This window comes from Tetrao urogallus (genome assembly GCF_951394365.1).
Source record: "Tetrao urogallus genome assembly, chromosome: 27".
NCBI lineage: Eukaryota > Metazoa > Chordata > Aves > Galliformes > Phasianidae > Tetrao > Tetrao urogallus.
In genome coordinates, this window is record NC_136840.1 from 4,339,716 (window position 1) to 4,358,471 (window position 18,756).

General features: G+C 42.0%; 1 protein-coding gene across 1 annotated transcript in view; it reads left to right on the forward strand.

Moving 5' to 3' along the window:
• Positions 1-18,756, forward strand: part of ANTXR1 (ANTXR cell adhesion molecule 1) — a gene marked incomplete at both ends in the record, with an annotated part of 77,206 nt that overhangs the window by 12,735 nt on the left and 45,715 nt on the right. The window contains 5 exons of the mRNA XM_079547343.1: positions 194-262; positions 1,067-1,147; positions 6,032-6,092; positions 7,631-7,729; positions 18,188-18,257. Of these exons, the coding sequence (XP_079403469.1) occupies positions 194-262; positions 1,067-1,147; positions 6,032-6,092; positions 7,631-7,729; positions 18,188-18,257 (380 nt within the window). The remainder of the gene's footprint in view (positions 1-193; positions 263-1,066; positions 1,148-6,031; positions 6,093-7,630; positions 7,730-18,187; positions 18,258-18,756) is intronic.

Consider the following 18,756-nt stretch of genomic DNA (forward strand, 5'->3'; position numbering starts at 1 on the left):
ACCTTTGTGTTCTTCAGACATGAATCTTAGAGATAAACATTAACAGCAGCAGTATTTCTGACTCATTAAAACAGAGTCAATTCATATGTTCATAGAAAACAAGTTGTTTTAAACACCTTCCAGTTAAAAAAAAAAAGTTTGGAGGTAGAAATAATCATTTGTGTTCACATAGTTCCTCTTCTCCTTATTCCAGGCCAATCGGTCAAGAGAGCTGGGAGCAACAGTATATTGTGTTGGTGTGAAAGACTTCAATGAAACCCAGGTAAACAAGTGCTCATTGTGTCTACTGGGTATTTCGTAAAGCCATTTGGGACAGGCACAAAATCCAGACTTTCTTTCTCTTTCCTCACTCTGACTGCTTGACAGTCTGAAGTGTCTACCTGAAGCACGTTGGTCATGATGCTGATTTTAAGCCCCTTTTGCCTTCACCTCCTTCTGTAGAGAAGTATTCCTCTGCTCATGTGCCACAATGATTGTTGTGGAAAAGCAGGGAAAAGGCAGAGGATTATCAAATCCATCTGGTGTAAGCTGTAGATAGAAAGTTGTGTGGACTTTGCTTTTTAATGTGTAGTTCTGTGAAAGAAAAATGTTAAAAAAAAAAAAAAAAAAAAAAATTATATGGCAATATCTCATTTTTGTGGGACAAAAATAATCACCTTCGTTAGTGACTCTAATATTTTACTGTCTTTTCCTATTAACTCAACAGAAAGACTTCTAAATTTCATGAAATTTAGAAATTCACTGTGTCCATGAATTATATTTCACATGTAACATGAACTACAAGTGGTCCAATCTCTGTCCTCACAGGAAAGGCAATCCATTAACAATCTATGCACAGCACTTATGGTAGTTTTGGGTTTTTTTTTTCACTTGCAAATGAACGAGTCTTAAAATCATAGAATCACAAGTTGGAAATGACCTACAAGATCATCTAGTCCAACTGTCTCCTCATCACCATTGCCACCACTAGCACTAAAAAGTCTTAAGAACTCTTCATGTGCTGCCTGATGACTAATTGATCTCATTCTTTGCATTTCTGTTTTATTTACTTGCACCGTGCTGTCAGCTGGCAAGAATTGCTGACAGTAAAGATCATGTCTTTCCTGTGAATGATGGTTTTGAAGCCCTGCAGGGAATTATTGACTCCGTAAGTATTTTTAATCATATATTTGCATGTATATGTGTTAGAATTTGTTACCTGATAGTTAAAGATTTAGTCTTCTTATGTACACAAGGATCCGCTGCCTATGAGTAAATCAAATGCTGTGTCCAAAGAAATCTTAATTGGTGATAATATTGCTACTTCAAGATTGAGTTTTTATAAGCAGTTTGAAACAGAGGAAGCATTGAGCCCAGCCTTCCAGTAGCTAAAGGGAGCCTACAAATGGGAGGGGAGTCAACTCTTTGCAAGTGTAGATAATGGCAGGACAAGGGGGAATAGTTTTAAGTTGAGGGAGGGAAGATTTAGGTTGGATATCAGGTGGAAGTTCTTTACAGAGAGAGTGGTGAGATGCTGGAACAGCTGCCCAGAGAGGTTGTGGATGTCCCCTCTATCCCAGAAGGTTCAAGGCCAGGCTGGATGGGGCCCTGGGCAGTCTGGGCTGGTGTTAAATGTGGAGGTTGGTGGCCCTGCATGCAGCAGGGGGGTTTTGGAGCTTGAGGTCCCTTCCAACCCAAGCCATTCTGTGATTCTATGAATCTTCACGTTTTGCTCCTTAATATGACATACCAGGTTTAATTTACAATGCACTTTGGGACAATCTGTAAAATGGTGGCCACAAAGTCAGTCAGCAGAGATATGGGCACACTCTATATGGGAGATCAGAGCACTTTTTGGTCTCTGTATTCCAGTTTGATTGGCATATTTTCTGTCCTGATAGGTGGATGAGGCACTGCTTACCTGCACAGAATGAGGGAAAAGATCTTGCTCTCTGTGCAAAATACTGAAAACTCTCCTTTCTACACTTGGCCTCCCAATGTGTTTTATTTTTTCCCCAGACTCATGTTTCCCAATTCAGATTGATCAACTGCTGGCATTTCCTGTAGGGCCTGGGCAAAGTGTGTAAGAGCTGGTGCATGCAAATGGCTGGAGGGTAGGCAGTTCACTGGCAAAGAGAGAGGCAGCCTGGATTGTCTCCTTTCCTATTCCTTGTGTACAAGTCATGCAAATAGCTCTGTGGTCTCTACTGGCAAAGAGTAGAGCCTCATAAGACATCTCTAGTTCTTAAGATGCTAATTGCCCTTATTCTTTCTTACTTATGACCAGGGCCTCCCTTGCCTGAGCAGGAAAAGCAAGACCTTAGTTTTTCTTTTGTTTTGCTCATAATCATTCTAATTGTATTGCTTCCCACAGCTACAAAGTAAGATGGGAAGTCCTTTTGGGGACATGCATTTTGTTCATTTTGGTGCAGACTTTCTTAGTTGATATAACACAGATGGAATCTATAACTTTCCACTTGAATCTGGGTAGGGCAGGTTCACCAGGGGGGTCTCATATTTCTGTGTTTACAGCGGTTACACACCATTCTGACCATTTAGTACCATACAAAAAACCTGCTCCCACAGCACAGGCAGTTTTCCCTAGTTCTTTTGCATGCAGATGGAATCCCTTGTGTATTGGCTTTCCAGACACTGTCCAAGCATGGGGCTATGGCCTCAATCAGGTGTTGCATCTATTTTCAAAAAAAGCAAGAAAACAATAAAAAGCTCTGTTTTACTTCCCAGACCTGCATTCCCTTTACAGCTCTTTTTAATGAATTCCAGAAGCAGTCCTGACTCCTTTTCAGTTGTGCTCAAGATAGAGGTAGACTTCAGCTGATGGGTGCAAGATTTTTCATCCCTGGAAAGGAGGGTCACAAGAAGTAATTACACAGCAGTGAGTCTGATTCCTGCTGACAGTGTGGTAGCATTGCCATCTTATAAGGCAGATAGTGCCTTGCGTTGAAGTTACTGCAATAGGCTGTGTAAAAAGGAGGTCTGTGAAAGGAATGGCAAGAAGGAAATTAATCACTGTAGAAAAATAAAGAGACTGTAGATTCTTGTTCTAGCCAGAAAACAAGCTGCCTTACTATTCCGTGCCTGGAGAATACCTCATTCTTAGTGTAAACATAGTATTAATGCTCAAAGGTGTATGGGAACTGCTGAATCACGGCCTGAACCTCTGATTGATCACCTGGGGTGAGACTGAGTCAGCTTGGGAGCACAGGTGAAGGCAATTCAGCTGTGTTGCTGGACGGGGTGGAGCCTGGCTGCACCTCGCCTGGACCCATTTAAGAGCTGACTTCAAGGGGGAAAGGATCTCTGCTGGAGATCCCCTCTGCTGGAGTTTCAAAAGCAAGCCCAGGATATGGGTAAGCGTCCTATCTTTTCTGCTTTGGTGTAATAACTGTGCAGCCAGGCTCTCTGGTATGCCTCATAACTTAACATTTGTACGTTCATTGATTGTACAATAGGAAAGCTCTTTCCTATTGGAAGAGCCATGAGATTTGGAAACCATGGACTTCTTTCAACTCTCATATAAATGCTGGCATAGCAAGGATGCTTAGCCATGTGAGAAAGGGATTGGTTAAGCTACTAGGTACTGGCTGATGTAATGGGAAGGTAATATAAAATAAATCTGGGAGAGATTAGTGCTTGAAATTGCTTTTGGGATGTATAGACTCGAGTTTGCTCTGGTCTGCAGTGATTTGATATGAACTGCTTTATCTTCCTGCTGAGGCAGCCCAACTCTTTCCTCCTCCCCCTCGTCCCAGGGAGCAAATCTTCCCTCACCTTTTGCATGTGCAGAGGCCGTGGGCTTTGAGGTCTGTCCAAGAGGGCGGGAGCTGGGAGGGGGTAGTGCTTGAGACTGGCTCTCTGCTGGGTATGCATCTGCTGAGCAGAGCTGTTGGGGGTGGTGGGTTTGCACATGTCTCGGAACACCCTGCCCTTGCTTTCCAGCCAGCTCGTGGGAGCCAGCAAGTCTTCAGTGAGCAGCTGCGAGGAGCCCTGCTCTGTGCTGTTAATGCAGGACTGTATCCCACTGCCTGAGCACCACCAGGCTATTTGGACTGTGCTTAAATGAACTGAAACATAAGTCTTAAAAGGAGAGCTGTGGGCATTCAGTATGCACTGGGTTTTCGTCCTTTCTCTCCTGTAAGTTCCAATGTGATTTTTTTATTAAGCAAATGAATTACTTTTTTTTCTCTCACTGAGACAGTCACTGCTACAACTTGTTTTCCCCCTGTTTAATGCTGGGATTTTTTTTGAGTTCATTAGAAGTGAGGGAAGAACCTGGTAGCGAAAGCAGACACCTGATTGCTGTAAATGGAGAAAAAAGCTGAAGGCACTCCAGAATTTTTCATTTTCCTTTGTGCTGTGTTTTTTTTTTTTGTTTGTTTGTTTCTTATGAGAAAATTCTACGAATCATAACTTGTCAATTGAAAGCAAACAGAGTAAGTCTTAGAAGGAAAACCAGAAACTCAACTTCATCTTCTGCTCAGTGTCTTTGATAGAAGTGCTGCAGGCAGTGAAACATGAAGCAGTGTGAAGTCAGGACAGGATCTGGTCGTTGCTTTCTTTTGAGCATGGAACGTTTTTGGGAACTTAATGTGAATGCATCACAGACCAAGTATGAGAAATGATGCTTCTCTGCACTCATCCTGAGCTAGCTGTTCACATGTCACCTGCAAATATATATATATACTGTGTACAGGTGTTAGGGAGAGAGAATGAGAGTTGTGTGAAGGAAAGATGAAAGTCATTGTTGGTAGATGGATGGTTGGACTAGATGGTCTTGGAGGTCTTTTCCAACCTTGATGGTTCTAGGATTCTATGATTTCACTGAGTACATGCATATGTGATTGGACAGAAAACACTTCAGAAACAGGTGACTGTTTTGTAGTTGACAATAGATCTTGTTATTTGACAGTCCAACGGAGCTCATTAATGAGCACTTAGCTGCAAACTGGGTCATTCATGCTAATGATGGATAGTTAGCTTTGTGTGGGTACTTTGGAAGAACGTCCTTAGGGTCTTTCTTTTTGTTGTTGTTGTTGTTGTGTTTTCCATTCCTTTCATATTCTTCTGATGCTTTTCTGCTCAGCTCTCAGCTGTTGACTTTCTCTTTCTTTTTTCCCTCCTAACAGTTCCTGTGTAATCTTGTGCCTGCAAATCTTTCTCCTCACTTGTCAGGCTGCCAGCGGCTCAGACGGTTTTGCTTCCCTCCGACCCTTGGTATCCTGTCAGTCTCTACCAGCCCTTCTTCTGAGTAACTCAGACTTTTGTGTTAAAGTTTAAAGAAATGATAACCATAGCTTCATGTAATTAAATATTCGAGGCAGGGAGCTGTGATTGCAGATACAAAATAAAAATACAACAGATCATCTCTTACAGAATTTATTGTGCTGGTTGCTTCTCTTTCCTTACAGATGTTTCAGTTTAACACTGGGAAAATAATTTTCATGTTGGATTTGAGTCATGATGCTTGGCTGACATTTGCTTGCCTCTCAGAGCTGACCTAAATTTTGATCAGCATTGCATCATTTAGGGGCTGCTCAGCCCAGCCCTGAACACCCACCACTCTTGGTCACTGCTGCTGCTTTCACAGGGGCTCATAAATGCTGTCACAGGTTTGCTGTCTGTGTGCAGCAAAGAATTGGAGTCTTCAGAGGAGAGGGGAGGCTGCTCTCTGCAAAAAACAGCCTGAGAAATTCTAACATAGCATGGGAATAAATTGAATACAAATCTATGTGGTCTTCCTGACTTGCAGGTAGTCTGCCAAGGCTGATGCTGAAGTATTTATGTAAATCACTGCCTGTTAAGTGGTTGAAGGCAGTGCCAACCCTTATGAAAAAATACTGCTTCACTTAAGTTTCTTGCCAACTTAATCAAAATGGGAATGAGCCCTTTTTAAATCAAGAAAAATTATTATATATCTTTATTTTGCAGTGTTAAGCATTTAGATGACAAGTGCTTTCTCAAGCTTTTGTATTTGTGTATCTCCAGAAAAACAATTCAAACATTTTATGACACTTATTTTTCTGTCTTTTAGATTTTGAAGAAATCTTGTATAGAAATTCTGGCTGCAGAGCCTTCCAGTATATGTGCAGGAGGTAAGTGTAAATGGAGGTGCAATTTGTTGACTCATACCACTCCTTCTTTGTGTGGTGGTTCTAATAACATTGTGCTATGGACACTGTGGCTTTAAAGTCCTGGCAAACATTTCTACGTTCTGTAGAACCCCCAGCTATTTTGGAAGAAAGCTTGAGAACCATTTTAGCATCTTCAGTCTCCCGTGAGCTCAATGTTTTATATAGGGTTTCGTAACTGTTTGTTGAATGAGTTTTGCAGAGTAGGATGAGACTGATGCATTCTCTTTCTTTTTACATTCTCGAATTGGTAGGGCAAGTAATAAAGCCAACTGCCAATGCCTCTTTGTTTTCACTTTCATTGCAGCTGCTGTCACAGGAGGATCAGTGATAAGCTTGAAAAATACCAAGAAATTGCTTACATGCTCAATTGAAGGTCTAACCTCTGTGCTTGGACAAATACTCTATTAATAATGTTCCAACTGCTAACTGTGACAATTAGGACTTTGAGATTAATGAAAGTGACATTTCCATTGTGTCTCCCTCTCAAATGAGAGTTAGGTCCACTGGGAGTCTTTTGGAGATAAATTTGGCAGGTATATCTCTGATATCTCGTTTTCTTGATTTTTGTGCATATTCTCGAAGACCAGTGGCAGTTTGGTTTGGTTGTTTTTTTTTTTGTTTTTTTTTTTTTTGGATGGAGAGAGCAAGGGTTCTGCTAGCCTAGGCAACTCTTGCACTGCAGACCAGCCCCAGACACTTCGCAGCAACGCATCTGTCTGAAATGCTGGTTTCCAAATGGCATGGTTTTGCATCACGATAGAAATGCAGTGTGCGTGCTGGATCTGTTTGCTTCAGTCCCAAGCAGAGACAGGATCTCCATGGTTAATCTGACATCATTGATGCACTATTCTTTGACTGTACGTGAACTCTCATTCCCCAGCAGTTGAGGCTTCTGCGATTTCTCTTAAGTATTCATCAGCCCCCGCACAGCTCTTTTCCCTCGTTCTTCCCAAATGCTCTTGGACAACACATAATGGGCCTGTCAGGCAGCTTCCCTGGCTAGATGTGGTGGGATGATTTGCAACTTGGCTGTAAATGAGTGGGATCTGGAAGAGAGCCCAGATTCCAGAGCAAATCTGCCTTTTTTTTTTTTTTTTTTTTTTTTTTTTTGACAAGTACAGTGTATGAGTCCTTAAGGGAGATGAAAGAAGATGGGGACTGTAACGTGCAAGGAGGAAATTCTGAGTCTGCAAATGTCCATTCCTTGTTGTCTCTTGGGATTTTAAAACTAGGGTGGTTATTTCTGATGCACTGTGATTCCTCCTGTGTTGTCAGAAGAAACATTTTGTGTTTGATTGTCATTCACCAGAAGTAACATCAGCCTTTGAAGGTCCCTCCTAGATAGCAGCAGGAACTGTGGGGGTTGGTTCCCTCCCTGTGGGGGGTGCAGAGGGTGAGCCCCTGGCTCTGCTGCCAGAACATGACAGACATCGCTTGTCCAAGTGACGATTCTTTGCCTCCCTGTGGATCAGTAATCTGCTGTTTGTTTTTTTCTACAGAGTCATTTCAGGTTGTTGTGAGAGGAAATGGATTTCGACATGCTCGTAACGTTGACAGAGTACTCTGCAGCTTCAGGATCAATGACACAGTCACTCTCAGTAAGCTGTTTTGATTCCTTATATATATTTTTTTCCCTGAGTTTGCGCTAGCAGGCATTTGCCTGGGAAGCATTGGATTTTTCAAATACTTTGGCTGCGATGGCAATCATTAGGGGATGAAGAGCTATCAAATTGCAGAAGGGAAAGCCAATCTCAGCACATGGCCCCATCGGGGTGGGAGGAAGGCAGGTAGGAACTGCTCAGCTTGGATTCATGGACAAAGGTAATAGCACAGAATCATGGAATCATTAAGGTTGGAATAGCCCAGCTCCTGGGAAGTACTGTTTGCTGACAGAAAAAATGACAGGCACGTTAAAGCCTGAGTGCCTATTGTTTTTGTGATGGGTACTGAGGACCACTTAATTCGAGGAATTAATGATCCTATTGTTCTCATCTTGCATGCTTGCAAGTCCACATAGGATGTCAGACTGCATATTTCATATCTCATATCACCAGTGACAGTAGAATTTATTTTGCCTAACGTGGGATCTAGTCAGATAGTGTTTTGAAGGTAGTCCTGATTCTTTATACATAAAATAAAGCAGCTTTATTTTATATTAAGAAATGCATGGGTGTGTAGAAAGGGAGTTAAAAGAGCTACAAAACCACTCAGCATAACAAAAGTCTCTAAACTTTCACGTTTAGGAGAGCCCAGCTCCCTGCTGTGGTTTGACATGGCCTTCTTTTAAGTCCTGAGCCTTCTTCAGACCAGATATCCTTTTGAGAGACTTGTCCTGCTTCTGAGCTCTAAATGAAGACTGACTGGGTATTTCAGTGTGCAGTATTTCGATTTTAGCACAACCTGGGGCAGTATGTGCAACCTGAGTGACAGGGGATAAGGGCTGCATTTGGTTTATTAAATTATGCTTTTACTTTTGTTGTGATTGCACTGAATCATTTGCAATACGGCTGAAACATGGTATTTTTTTCTTACAATGCAACTTTTGCTCCATCCTAACATCCTGAACAATCAAAATTATGCTTCATGTTGTTAGTTGTGTTGTTTTTTCTTTTTAACTCAAATCTTTGACTGAGAAACCTGAGGGCTGTAGGTGGTCTCTTAGGAAAAAGATTGTTTATCCTGCTGGTGAAATGAAAGGACTGTTCTTGCTGTTTATTGCAGTCAGTAAAGAGGGTTCATTTGCTAAAGGCTTCAGAGGATGACAGCAAGCAGGTGGTACCTATGAAACTGCACCTCCTAGGAATTAAAGGGATTTGGGTCAATATGGTCCAAATCTTTCTGTGGCTTGCATTAACTAATGTCACAGTTTGTGGATGAGCTAAGAATAAAATGCAGTTATCGGCACTGTAACTGTAGGCATTAACTTCAAGATCACCTTTCAAAACATTTCACTGAGTCAGAAGAAGATTAAGAGCCACACTGTCTCATTATAATAATCTGGCACAGCATCTCAAATTTGAAAGCTGTAATGTGAGCACAGAATGTGATATGACTAGCAGATAAAATTAGAGCAAGAACATTTGCTAAATCCTGAGATGAATTTCTGGCTGTAAAATGTGCAGTGGTGCAGCTGGCAGTCTCAACAATATTGCCTTCAGCCCATTAACCTCAGATCTCCCAATGAACTTTTTTGGGGTGTGCTTTACAATGGCTTAGCATTACTGGGGAATCTGTTTTCAGTACAGTTGGACTGATAAACAACCACAGAAGGAGATTAAGCAGCATGTGAAGGAAAGCAAAAGGCAGATGTGAGCTCTGGGGAAAATGTGCTTTCTGGAGCAGGGATGAAGATGATGCTAAAAATAATAATAAGTGGGACAGCAATCTTTGGGAGACTTTTTTTCCCTTCCCTAGCTACCTATCCAGCACCCAGTTGAGTTCAGTAAGAAATGTTTGGGGAGCATCCTTGCTTAAAGGGACCTGGGGATTCTGGTGGGTACCAAGTGGAATATAAGTCAACAGTGAGGCACTGTAGCAGTAGAAAGCAAATCAGGTTCTGGGTTGCATCTGCAGGGGCATTGCTAACGTAGATAGAGGTGTGGTCATCCAATTCTGCTCCATTCTATTCTGCTTGCTGCATTCAGTGCTCCCACAGATCAAAAAAGCTGCAGGCAGCCTGGAGCGGGTCGAAAGGAAGGCCAAGAAGTTGATCCAAGGGCTGGAGAATCCACCTTACATGGAAATATTGAAAGAATTAGATGTCTTTGCCTTGGAGAAGAGGGGACCCTACCACAGTTTTCCAGTACTTGAAGGGCAGCTACAAGGACAACAGAAGCTCCCTATTTGCAAGAACAAACATGGAGAAGACAACAGAGAATGAATGGGCACTTCATCTTCATTGGGATAGGTTCTTTCTTTGCTTAAGAAAGACACTCTTGCTGTGAAAACAGCAAGATCAGTCAACCACTGATACAGCATCCCCAGGGATGTGGTGGAATCCCAGTGTCGGTTTTTACAGTATAATTTGAGAGAGTGCTAGATAATCTCACCTAGGCTCCCTTTTCTCATGTAAGGTTGTAGCTGACAATCTTCCAAGGTCTTTTCCAGTCTGGGAAGATTGTAAGAAAAGATTGAAAAAAGAAAGCTCAGAGTCTAATGGTCTGAAATATGTGGGTCTTGGCCTATTTAATTGGAAGTTTTAGAATATGCAGTAGGCAAACTGTTCTTATCCCACAGCTTAGTTCTCTTCCTCCTGGTTTATGGGCTCCTCCAGTAGCTAGAGATTTGGTGCAGATCTCCTTTTTCAGTGGTCATCCTTCTTTTCTCTCCTGTGTAAAGCCTGTTCAGCACTCTATTTGCTGCTCCGCATTTTCTCTTGTCTATAGCTTGAAAGTTCCCTCTTTACTTGAGGCTACACTGGCTGTGACCTGCCATCTGTGCTGCATCCCAATAGCTTCAGAGCTCAGCTTTCTGGCTCTGATGCAAGACATTCATTCCTGGAAACACACTAAAGTCTTCATAGAGCTGAGAATGTCATCCATCAGCTTTTCTCTATTCAGTGTGTCCCATCCATGGAGACACAAAAACATCTAGTGTTGCCAATAGGAGGAACTGCTTTTGAGGGTTACTTCACTCCCAAACGCTGTGACCTGATGCTGGTGGGGGTCAGGAAAAGACTCCTTCCTCCTCCTTTTTTTGTGTGCGTGTGTGCTGTCTCTGTACTGAATAATTTTCTATAGTGTCCATCATCATCATTTCACAATAGCTTTCAGGAAAGATCAACTTCTTTTGTTGCAACCCATAGGCTTTTTCCTTGAGGCTGTTGTCTTATGTCTACAAAATAGCCATGGAAAAATAAGGATGAGGGCCAAATACATCCCCCACCCCTCTGACCTGGTGTATTCATTGTGTCCTGAATCAGTGCATAGGTGAGAAGTAAACTTATTCTCCTTGGCACCACACCAAGACTTCTCTGTTCATTCTGCAGAATCCTAGAGTGCTTGGTGCAGTGACCTGGAAGCAGGAGGCCAAAAACTCCATTTCTGAGTTCAAGCTGTTCCCAGATTGAAGGAATCCAGCAGTTTCTGATGAGTGCTCCCAGATCCACGTCTCTCCAGGCAGAAATCTGCACTTTAAGCTTTAAGTTTAAGCTGCTCTGTGTGGGAATATATCTCAAAGCTTTTGCTTTGCTGTAGCCCGCAGCTCCAGCTGGTATTCTCCCTTGCCCACTTAGATGCAAACAGTTTAACATCAGCGTTAACTCAGAGGGAGTTTTATGGAAACCTTATGGAGAGCAGATGGTTCAGCTGTTTTTGTTTGCTCGAAACTTCTTGGGCTCTGATTGTATCAGGGAGGGAGGTATTTTTAAAGATAACACTAAGCCAGAAGTTCCTGAAACCTTAAATTATCCCTGATGAGATGTAGACCAGCACAGCTAGGACTTGCTGAGGTTAAGGGCATGAGCTAATAGATTTTTATTGGGATTGCTGGCAGAGAAAAGTGGCAGGTGAAGAGAGCATTGGCTTATAATGTTCATAGCCATGGGATAGAAAAAAATAATTAAAAAAGGAACAGCTGTAGAAACGATAAAGAATATTTGGCTGCACAGAGCTGTAATCAGATGCATGTTCAACAGCAGAGTTTTTTCTGCCAGCAGCAGGACCTAGGAGAATTGGTTTCAGACTGTGCAGAGTTAAAACTAATTATCCAGTGCAGTGACTTATGACTGTTTGTGGTGCTAAAATGTCTTTGTCTGCCCAGATTGTGCAGGATCCAGCAAAGATAGCTCTGGGCATGGAGGAAAGCTCTGTCCTAGCAATTTAAAACTCAATGGAGGGATGAAAGATTGGTGAGGAAACAGCACGCACCACAGCAGAGATAGGAGCAAACCTCTTGCATTCTAGTGAATTCTGTGGATACTTGGCCAAAACTGCTTCTTTCAGATAAGACTGTGTTTTTCAGCACTTGGTAACAGAAGCAAGGAAAAAGAGGCAAAGATGGTGAGAGCATGGCTTCCCTAGCTGTCACCAGAGTGGTCTATACAGGGAGCTGTGTCCCCAGGCTGCCAAGCAAATGCCTTCTAAAAACAGTCATCTGCTTTTGAAGCAGATTGCTAATTATACCTTTTCTTTCCTCTTTATTTTTCTGGCAGCACAGTACTTTTTCTTGTGATACCTTCCATACTTTCTCTTATCTTGTCCATTCTCAGAACAGGAAAGTTCTGCTCTGTGCTTCTATTTCAGTCTCTGAGTTCCCTAATGTCATGGCACTTTAAACCTCCATGAAATGTTTCCTTTTTTTTTTTTTTTTTTTTTTCTAGTGGATCTTCCCTCTTTTCATTACAGTAGTAGTTAACATCTCCCACTGAACAAACTCCATCAAGATATTCTGAGGATGTGACCTTTGTGAAGGACACAAGCTATGCCTGTGTTTCCCCTAGAAGGAATAGATGTGTTTCTTGGGTGAAAACATACACCAAGGTGAGCTAGGCATCCTCTTTTGAAGGGTGGATCAACTCATTACTTCATTGAAAAATTAGTCACAGAATGGCCTGGATTGGAAGGGACCTCAAAGATCATCCAGTTCCAACCTGTCTGCCATGGAAAGGATTGCCAACCACTAAATCAGGTACCAGATCAGGTTGCCCAGGAGCCCATCTAATCTGACCTTGAATACCTCCAGGGATGGAGCATCCATGTAAATGAATGAAAATAGGAGAAAAAGTTTTGCTTCCCTCACGTGCTTTCCTAGCCTCTAACAAATTGATGTGTGGGTACTTTGCTGCATGTGAAGAATTGTGATGGGCCTTATGGTAACTTCTCCAGGGGCTTGAAGTTGGGCAAGGCATGCAACTGAAGGACTGCTCGTGGTAGTGACCCTTTCATACCAGAGCACGTGCTGCTCTCAGAGCTGCCAGTTGTGAGCATGAGCAAATTAACAGCGGAGTGCCTGCCAAGTTCTGTTAGCAGCTTTTGGGTTATGTGTGCTGGGTGAACAGAGCTATAAGCATAGCAGATGAGCACAACAGAGACAAAGGAACCCATCAGAAAAAGAAAAAAATTTCCTTCCAGATCCCTTTTCTCCATCTAGAGATGATTACGAATGTGATATCACTGCTATGTGCTTATCTCTCTCTTCCCCCCCATCCTCTGTACTCAGCTCTGGCTTTGGCATTCGAAGCTTGTGTGTCCCTACCCATAACAGAGCAATCATAGCATGATCTCAATGTGGTTTTCATTACAGCATTAACAAAACATTCTCTCTTTATTTATGGGCCTTCTCATAGGCCCTTCAGTGTTCCAATGTCTTTCTGCATTCCTGCCTCCCCACAAAGTGGATCTGAAGTAAAAACTTCGCTTGTGGAGTTGTCACAAGGAGTGGCATAAGAAGAGTCAGCCAGGATGAACTGAGATTGGGCTTTGGTAGTTGGTGCAGTGAATAATAGAAGTATTTTGAGTTTCCAGAGGAACAGTGGAAGTGCTCAGGGCTACCTATGTCATAGAATCCTAGGATCTTGGAGGTTGGAAACGACCTCTAAGATCAGCTAGTCCAACCATCCACCTACCATCAATATTGCCTACTAAACCATATCCTTAAGTACCACATTGAACCTTTTCTTAAACATCTCCAGGGACAGTGATTCCACCACTTCCCTGGGCAGGCTGCTCCAAAGGTTGGTCTCAGGTGGACTGAAGACCAAAGGGAGGACAACCTCCTTAGCATAGACGTTCCTCGGGGAATCTCTTTATGAGAGCAGCCAGATTCCCCTGATTTGTGTGTATTAGATTAACAGAAACCAGTGTCATCTTTCCTGCAGATGCAGAAGACTAGATCAGAGCATTTGGAGATGCACTTCAATCAAACGCAAATCACAAATACTCCTTTATTTGACAAGGGTAATAACAGAAGGAAATTGTTGGCTTGTGATGCATGGAAAGTTTGTCAAACAGCTTTTGCAGCCTTTCCTGAACTAAAATATTGCAGACATTGCAAGCCTGACAGTCAGCATTGATACTGTTGAGATGGCAATCTGAAAACATTCGTGCTTTCTCTAAGAGATCTTTGCAGTCATTTTTCAGTCTGCTCATTAGTTTTTGGATGAGCCATTAACTAAAGAAAAGGCTGTTTTAATTTCAGCATGTTTATATGGCAGAAATACTATCTTTCTTTGTCACCTTTGGGGTTTTATTCCTCTGGTTTAGTTTTGCTCTTCTGTGTTAAAACATCATGCATATATTGAAGCTGTTATTATTATAGTTGGGAAGTACTCCAAGTCCTGGCTTGCCAAAAGGCTACACCCTGCTAATGGCAAAAGAAACTACACGCTAATGCTAGGACTAATAGATTTTACAGGCTACAGATAGCTGTTAAAAGGTGTAGGAATGCTGGATAGTGAATTACGGGAATTTGAGCAGTAGAAAGTACCTTGTTGAAATCTATAGAAAGCGCGTATTTTGGGGAGATGTTTGACCCTTCTGTTTCTGCACACAGCTGTGAAGTGATTATTAGTTTTAGCTACCCATTTATGTTGTGAGTCCTGTGGACTTCTTTTACAGTGAGAACCTTATTTTGCTTGATGAGGTGATCAGGGTGGATAGGTAAGGCATTCCTTTCTGTAGGTGGACTTTCTCAAAGGCGAAGTGTTGCAACACATCCTGAGGCTCTGCCCATAACTGATATCTGCGATGCATTTCTATGAATCTGGCAAAAGAGTCTAGATGACTTTTGCAGGGCTGCAAGGCCAGCTAGCGGCCGAGCCGAGAAGGGAAATTGCTTTCTGTGCAGCAAAATCAGTAACATGGAGTGGCCCCTGCTTTCCCAGCTCCTCCACCAGCATCATCAGCTGACGGGATTCCAAACCACAAGTTCAGCTTTGGCATGAGATCTGGAGCTTGGGAGCATTTGGCATTTGGGCCCATCTCTTACTGCACAGGAATACAGCAAGCTTTTATGCAGCATGCAAAAGAAAAAAAAAAAAAAAAAGCATGCTGTCAAATATGTCCTGCAGATAGAGGCACGATTGTGGATGAGAAATGTTGTTTTGTTTGGTTTCTCAATGTGAGTTTTCCAGGAAGGAGTTGGATGGACAGAGTTTTGCAAAATGAATGGATCCTCTTTTGTTTAGAGCTAAGAAATAGTCACTCATTTTTGTGGTGAAACACAAGCATTCTCCAAACAAAATAATCTCTCTCTGTGGCAAACCCTGCCAGCCATGAGGCTGATGCACTTTCTAGAGAGGCATAGATATAATGCAAGTTAGGGGATGGAAAGGGAGAGAAACAGAAACAAAAAGCTGAGGAATTCCAGTGCAAAATTTAAACCAGATCTCGTTTTAGTGAGTGCTGGCATGGAACATTCCTTGACCTTGGCTGCTGGTGTTAGCAAAGGAGAAAACAAGACATTGGTCTTCATTCTCTGATTGTGTGTGCGCTGAGACAATGTCATAAACTTATGGGAGTTAATTATACCCTCATAGATGAAGGTGAAAAGACCACCAGAGTGCCAGAAGGTGCTGTGCTCACCACCCATGTGCATCCTCCATGCTTGGGCAAAGTCAGTGGTAAATGCTACTGCTTTGCTTGGCTACTCTGTGGCAAAACTGAGTGCCTGCATAGGATCTCCCCATGAATCGAGTGCTATGCTGTAGGTTATATGAAGTGTGAGCATCACAGTGTGCTTTAAATACCTGTTGTCTGTCAGGCTCTCAGAGAGAAAGTTGCCTTGTCAGTGGTGTGGGGTTGCAAAGGAAAACCCCATGCTAAAAACATCTGCTCTTAATGCTTAGTGTAGTGGAAATGTTAGTACGTGTTCTTGCAGCAAGGCTGTGGGAAAGCAGGAGTAATATATGGTACTTTCCAGGCCAAGAGCAGGAGCAGGGATCGAGAGGGATCACAGAAGCTTGAAGGCTGCTCTCAGTAGCCGAGTCATGATACAGAAGTGAAGCCTATTTGTGCAAACTGTATAGCTGGCTGTGATGTTTCATTTTCAGCTGTTTGCCTGTGTGTCAACAGCCCTTAAAAAAGCAATACTGTGGGCAATGCAAAAATTCAAGTGTGTGTGTGTGTATAGGCATGGGATTTGCTAGAAGCTGGAAACATAAGGAAAACTTCAGTGAAAGCTAGTTTTTCACTACCATTTTATTCTTTGATGGAGTGTAGAAAGTAAAAATTCCCTCACCTGCTCTAGGAGATCATATTTTATTTTGCTGTCAAAGCAAAGAAATAGACCACTATGAAGTAGGGATTATAATATGCAATAGGAATTACTATTACTACTACTAATATTGTTTGTTTCTGCAATTCTGCATTCTGCACCAAGGGGACAAACTCTTGCAGCCTCCATCTTGCCTCTCCTACACGCTTCATTCACTGCAGTAAAATGTGCTGCATAGCCCTGCTTCTGAGTGAGACCTGTTGAGCTCTATCCATCAAGAATGGAGCCAGTGTTGTTAGGGTTAGAGTTGGGCTGGGTTACAGTTAGGTTAGAGTTATGATTAGGGTTATAATTAGGGTAGTTTTAACATTGGGGTTGTCTGAGCATTGATGTTGGAGTTAGCATTAGGGTTATTGTGCTCCACTGCTACTGTCCATGTGAATAAATCTCCTAGCAGCCAAGATTGAACAGGGCTCACAGCTGATGCTTCTTTCAAGCAGATACCGCATTCTCTTTGGTTTTTGTCTCTTTGTGGCTTTTCCTCTTTCCATTGGCACCTTAAATGGAATTATAGCTCATAAACAAAAGACCAAGCAAAATAGACCGGTTCAACTATTTGTTAGATTGCTAAACAACTTGGCTAAACTCTCATTCTTGCTCCTTTCCATCCTATTTGTCAACGGTGCCAGTTAGGCACTGAACACTGTTTCTGATCTTCCTTCTATGTTGCCTATGTTAATGCTCCCTGGGAAGATAAGTGAGTGCACTGTACAGTTGTGAAGTTGTTTTTCTTGGTTGTAGACCCTGGTTTTGTACTTCAAACAGGAAGGCAAGATGGTGATATATTATTCTCCTGTTTAACATGGTGCCATGGAAAGGACTCCTTCATCTTGCAGTGTATAAAGATGAGGTTATGATTTTAATTTATGATAGGGGTTTAAATCTGCCAGGGTTTCAAACAAAATTAAAATTTTAAGAGGAAATTTTTAGGACATCTGACAATATTTGCTAGCTGCTCTCAATATATATGTAATCATATCTAAAGACGACTCTAGAGATGGTTCTAACTACAGCTGGAAGAAAGCTTCTCAATGCAATGACACACTTCTGGAAGCTGCTGATTCATCAGAATTAAACTGTTCTGTAGGAATGTGTGGTTTCCAGCCAAAAGTAAAAGAAACCAGCCTGTCTGCCTGCCTGATGTCTGGTCAGCTGGCAAATGGGCCGGGAAGTTTCTTAGGATCCCCATCTCTCTGGTGACTAGGGAGATAGTACAAAGTTCTAAGTCTAGAAAAGAGCATTGTCTGATGTTCATCTTTCCAAGGCAAACTCCAGTTGTTGTTTTTTTTTTTTTTCACTCTGATTTAAAAGCTGTAGAAGAGGCAAGAAGGTTTAATTTATGTTCAGACAATTCTGCCTTGAAGTTGTGAGATTTTCCATAACATATACAGTTTTCTTCACCCAGCTGTTTCCAGTCATAATTTATTGTACTGGACTTTGTTGGTCCTTATTGGTCTCTTCCAACCTGAAATATGTGATTCTACATCCAGGCCTCGTATACAGGGGGGCTGTGATGATTTGCTCTGTACATTCAGAAAGCTTTGGGTCTTCAGTTCTGTTGTGAGTCAGATGTGGGGCGTGGGGGACTTCAGCAGCGCCAGTGGCTGCAGGAATGGGGAGGATGTTGCCTACAGAATGGGGATGGCAGACAGTGCTGTGCTTCTGATGCTTTGTGCCCTGCTGCGGGACATCACAAGTGAGGAAAAACAGTATTTATACATATATTTATATATATATATTTATAACTAAGCTGTCTTTAAGTATTGTGTTACTGATCTGGTAATAAGCCTTTGTATCTGTCTTGTTTTTTCTTTTTTTTTTTTTTTTTTTTTTTTTTTGCCCAGATGAGAAGCCTTTTGTTGTGGAAGATACCTATTTACTCTGCCCAGCACCTGTACTACGAGAAGTTGGCATGTATGTTTTTCCTATATACTCTAATACTTTTTTTGCCTATGAGAAAATGACAGACTGCCTCATCTCTGTATACTCCGTTGTTCTTAGGTGCATAGTTCTAACATTGTCTTTTATGTTTCACCTTTGAGGAACTCGTAGCTTCTAGAACATAATTTTTTAGGTTAAAGCAGGGCATTGTTTGCTGTCATTGGTTGGAGTTTATCAGGTATGGCACATCTGAGTACAAAAATTGGCTATGGTATATATTTGCATTGCTAGTGTCAATAGATTTAGATGCACTCTTTGAAACTATCTCAACTCAGGGTGGTTTATTAATTGTTGTGTGACAAGACTTTTGTCCCCTGTGTGGGATTTCCATGAAAAGGACTTCTGTGCATCAACAGACATTTCTCTCTTTTTCATATAAGCACAGAGAGGGAGAGTCAGTAGGAGAGTCAGTTATCCTCTCAATGACAGAAAAACATTCCTACCTCAAATGGGAAAAGTTTTGCTGCTGATC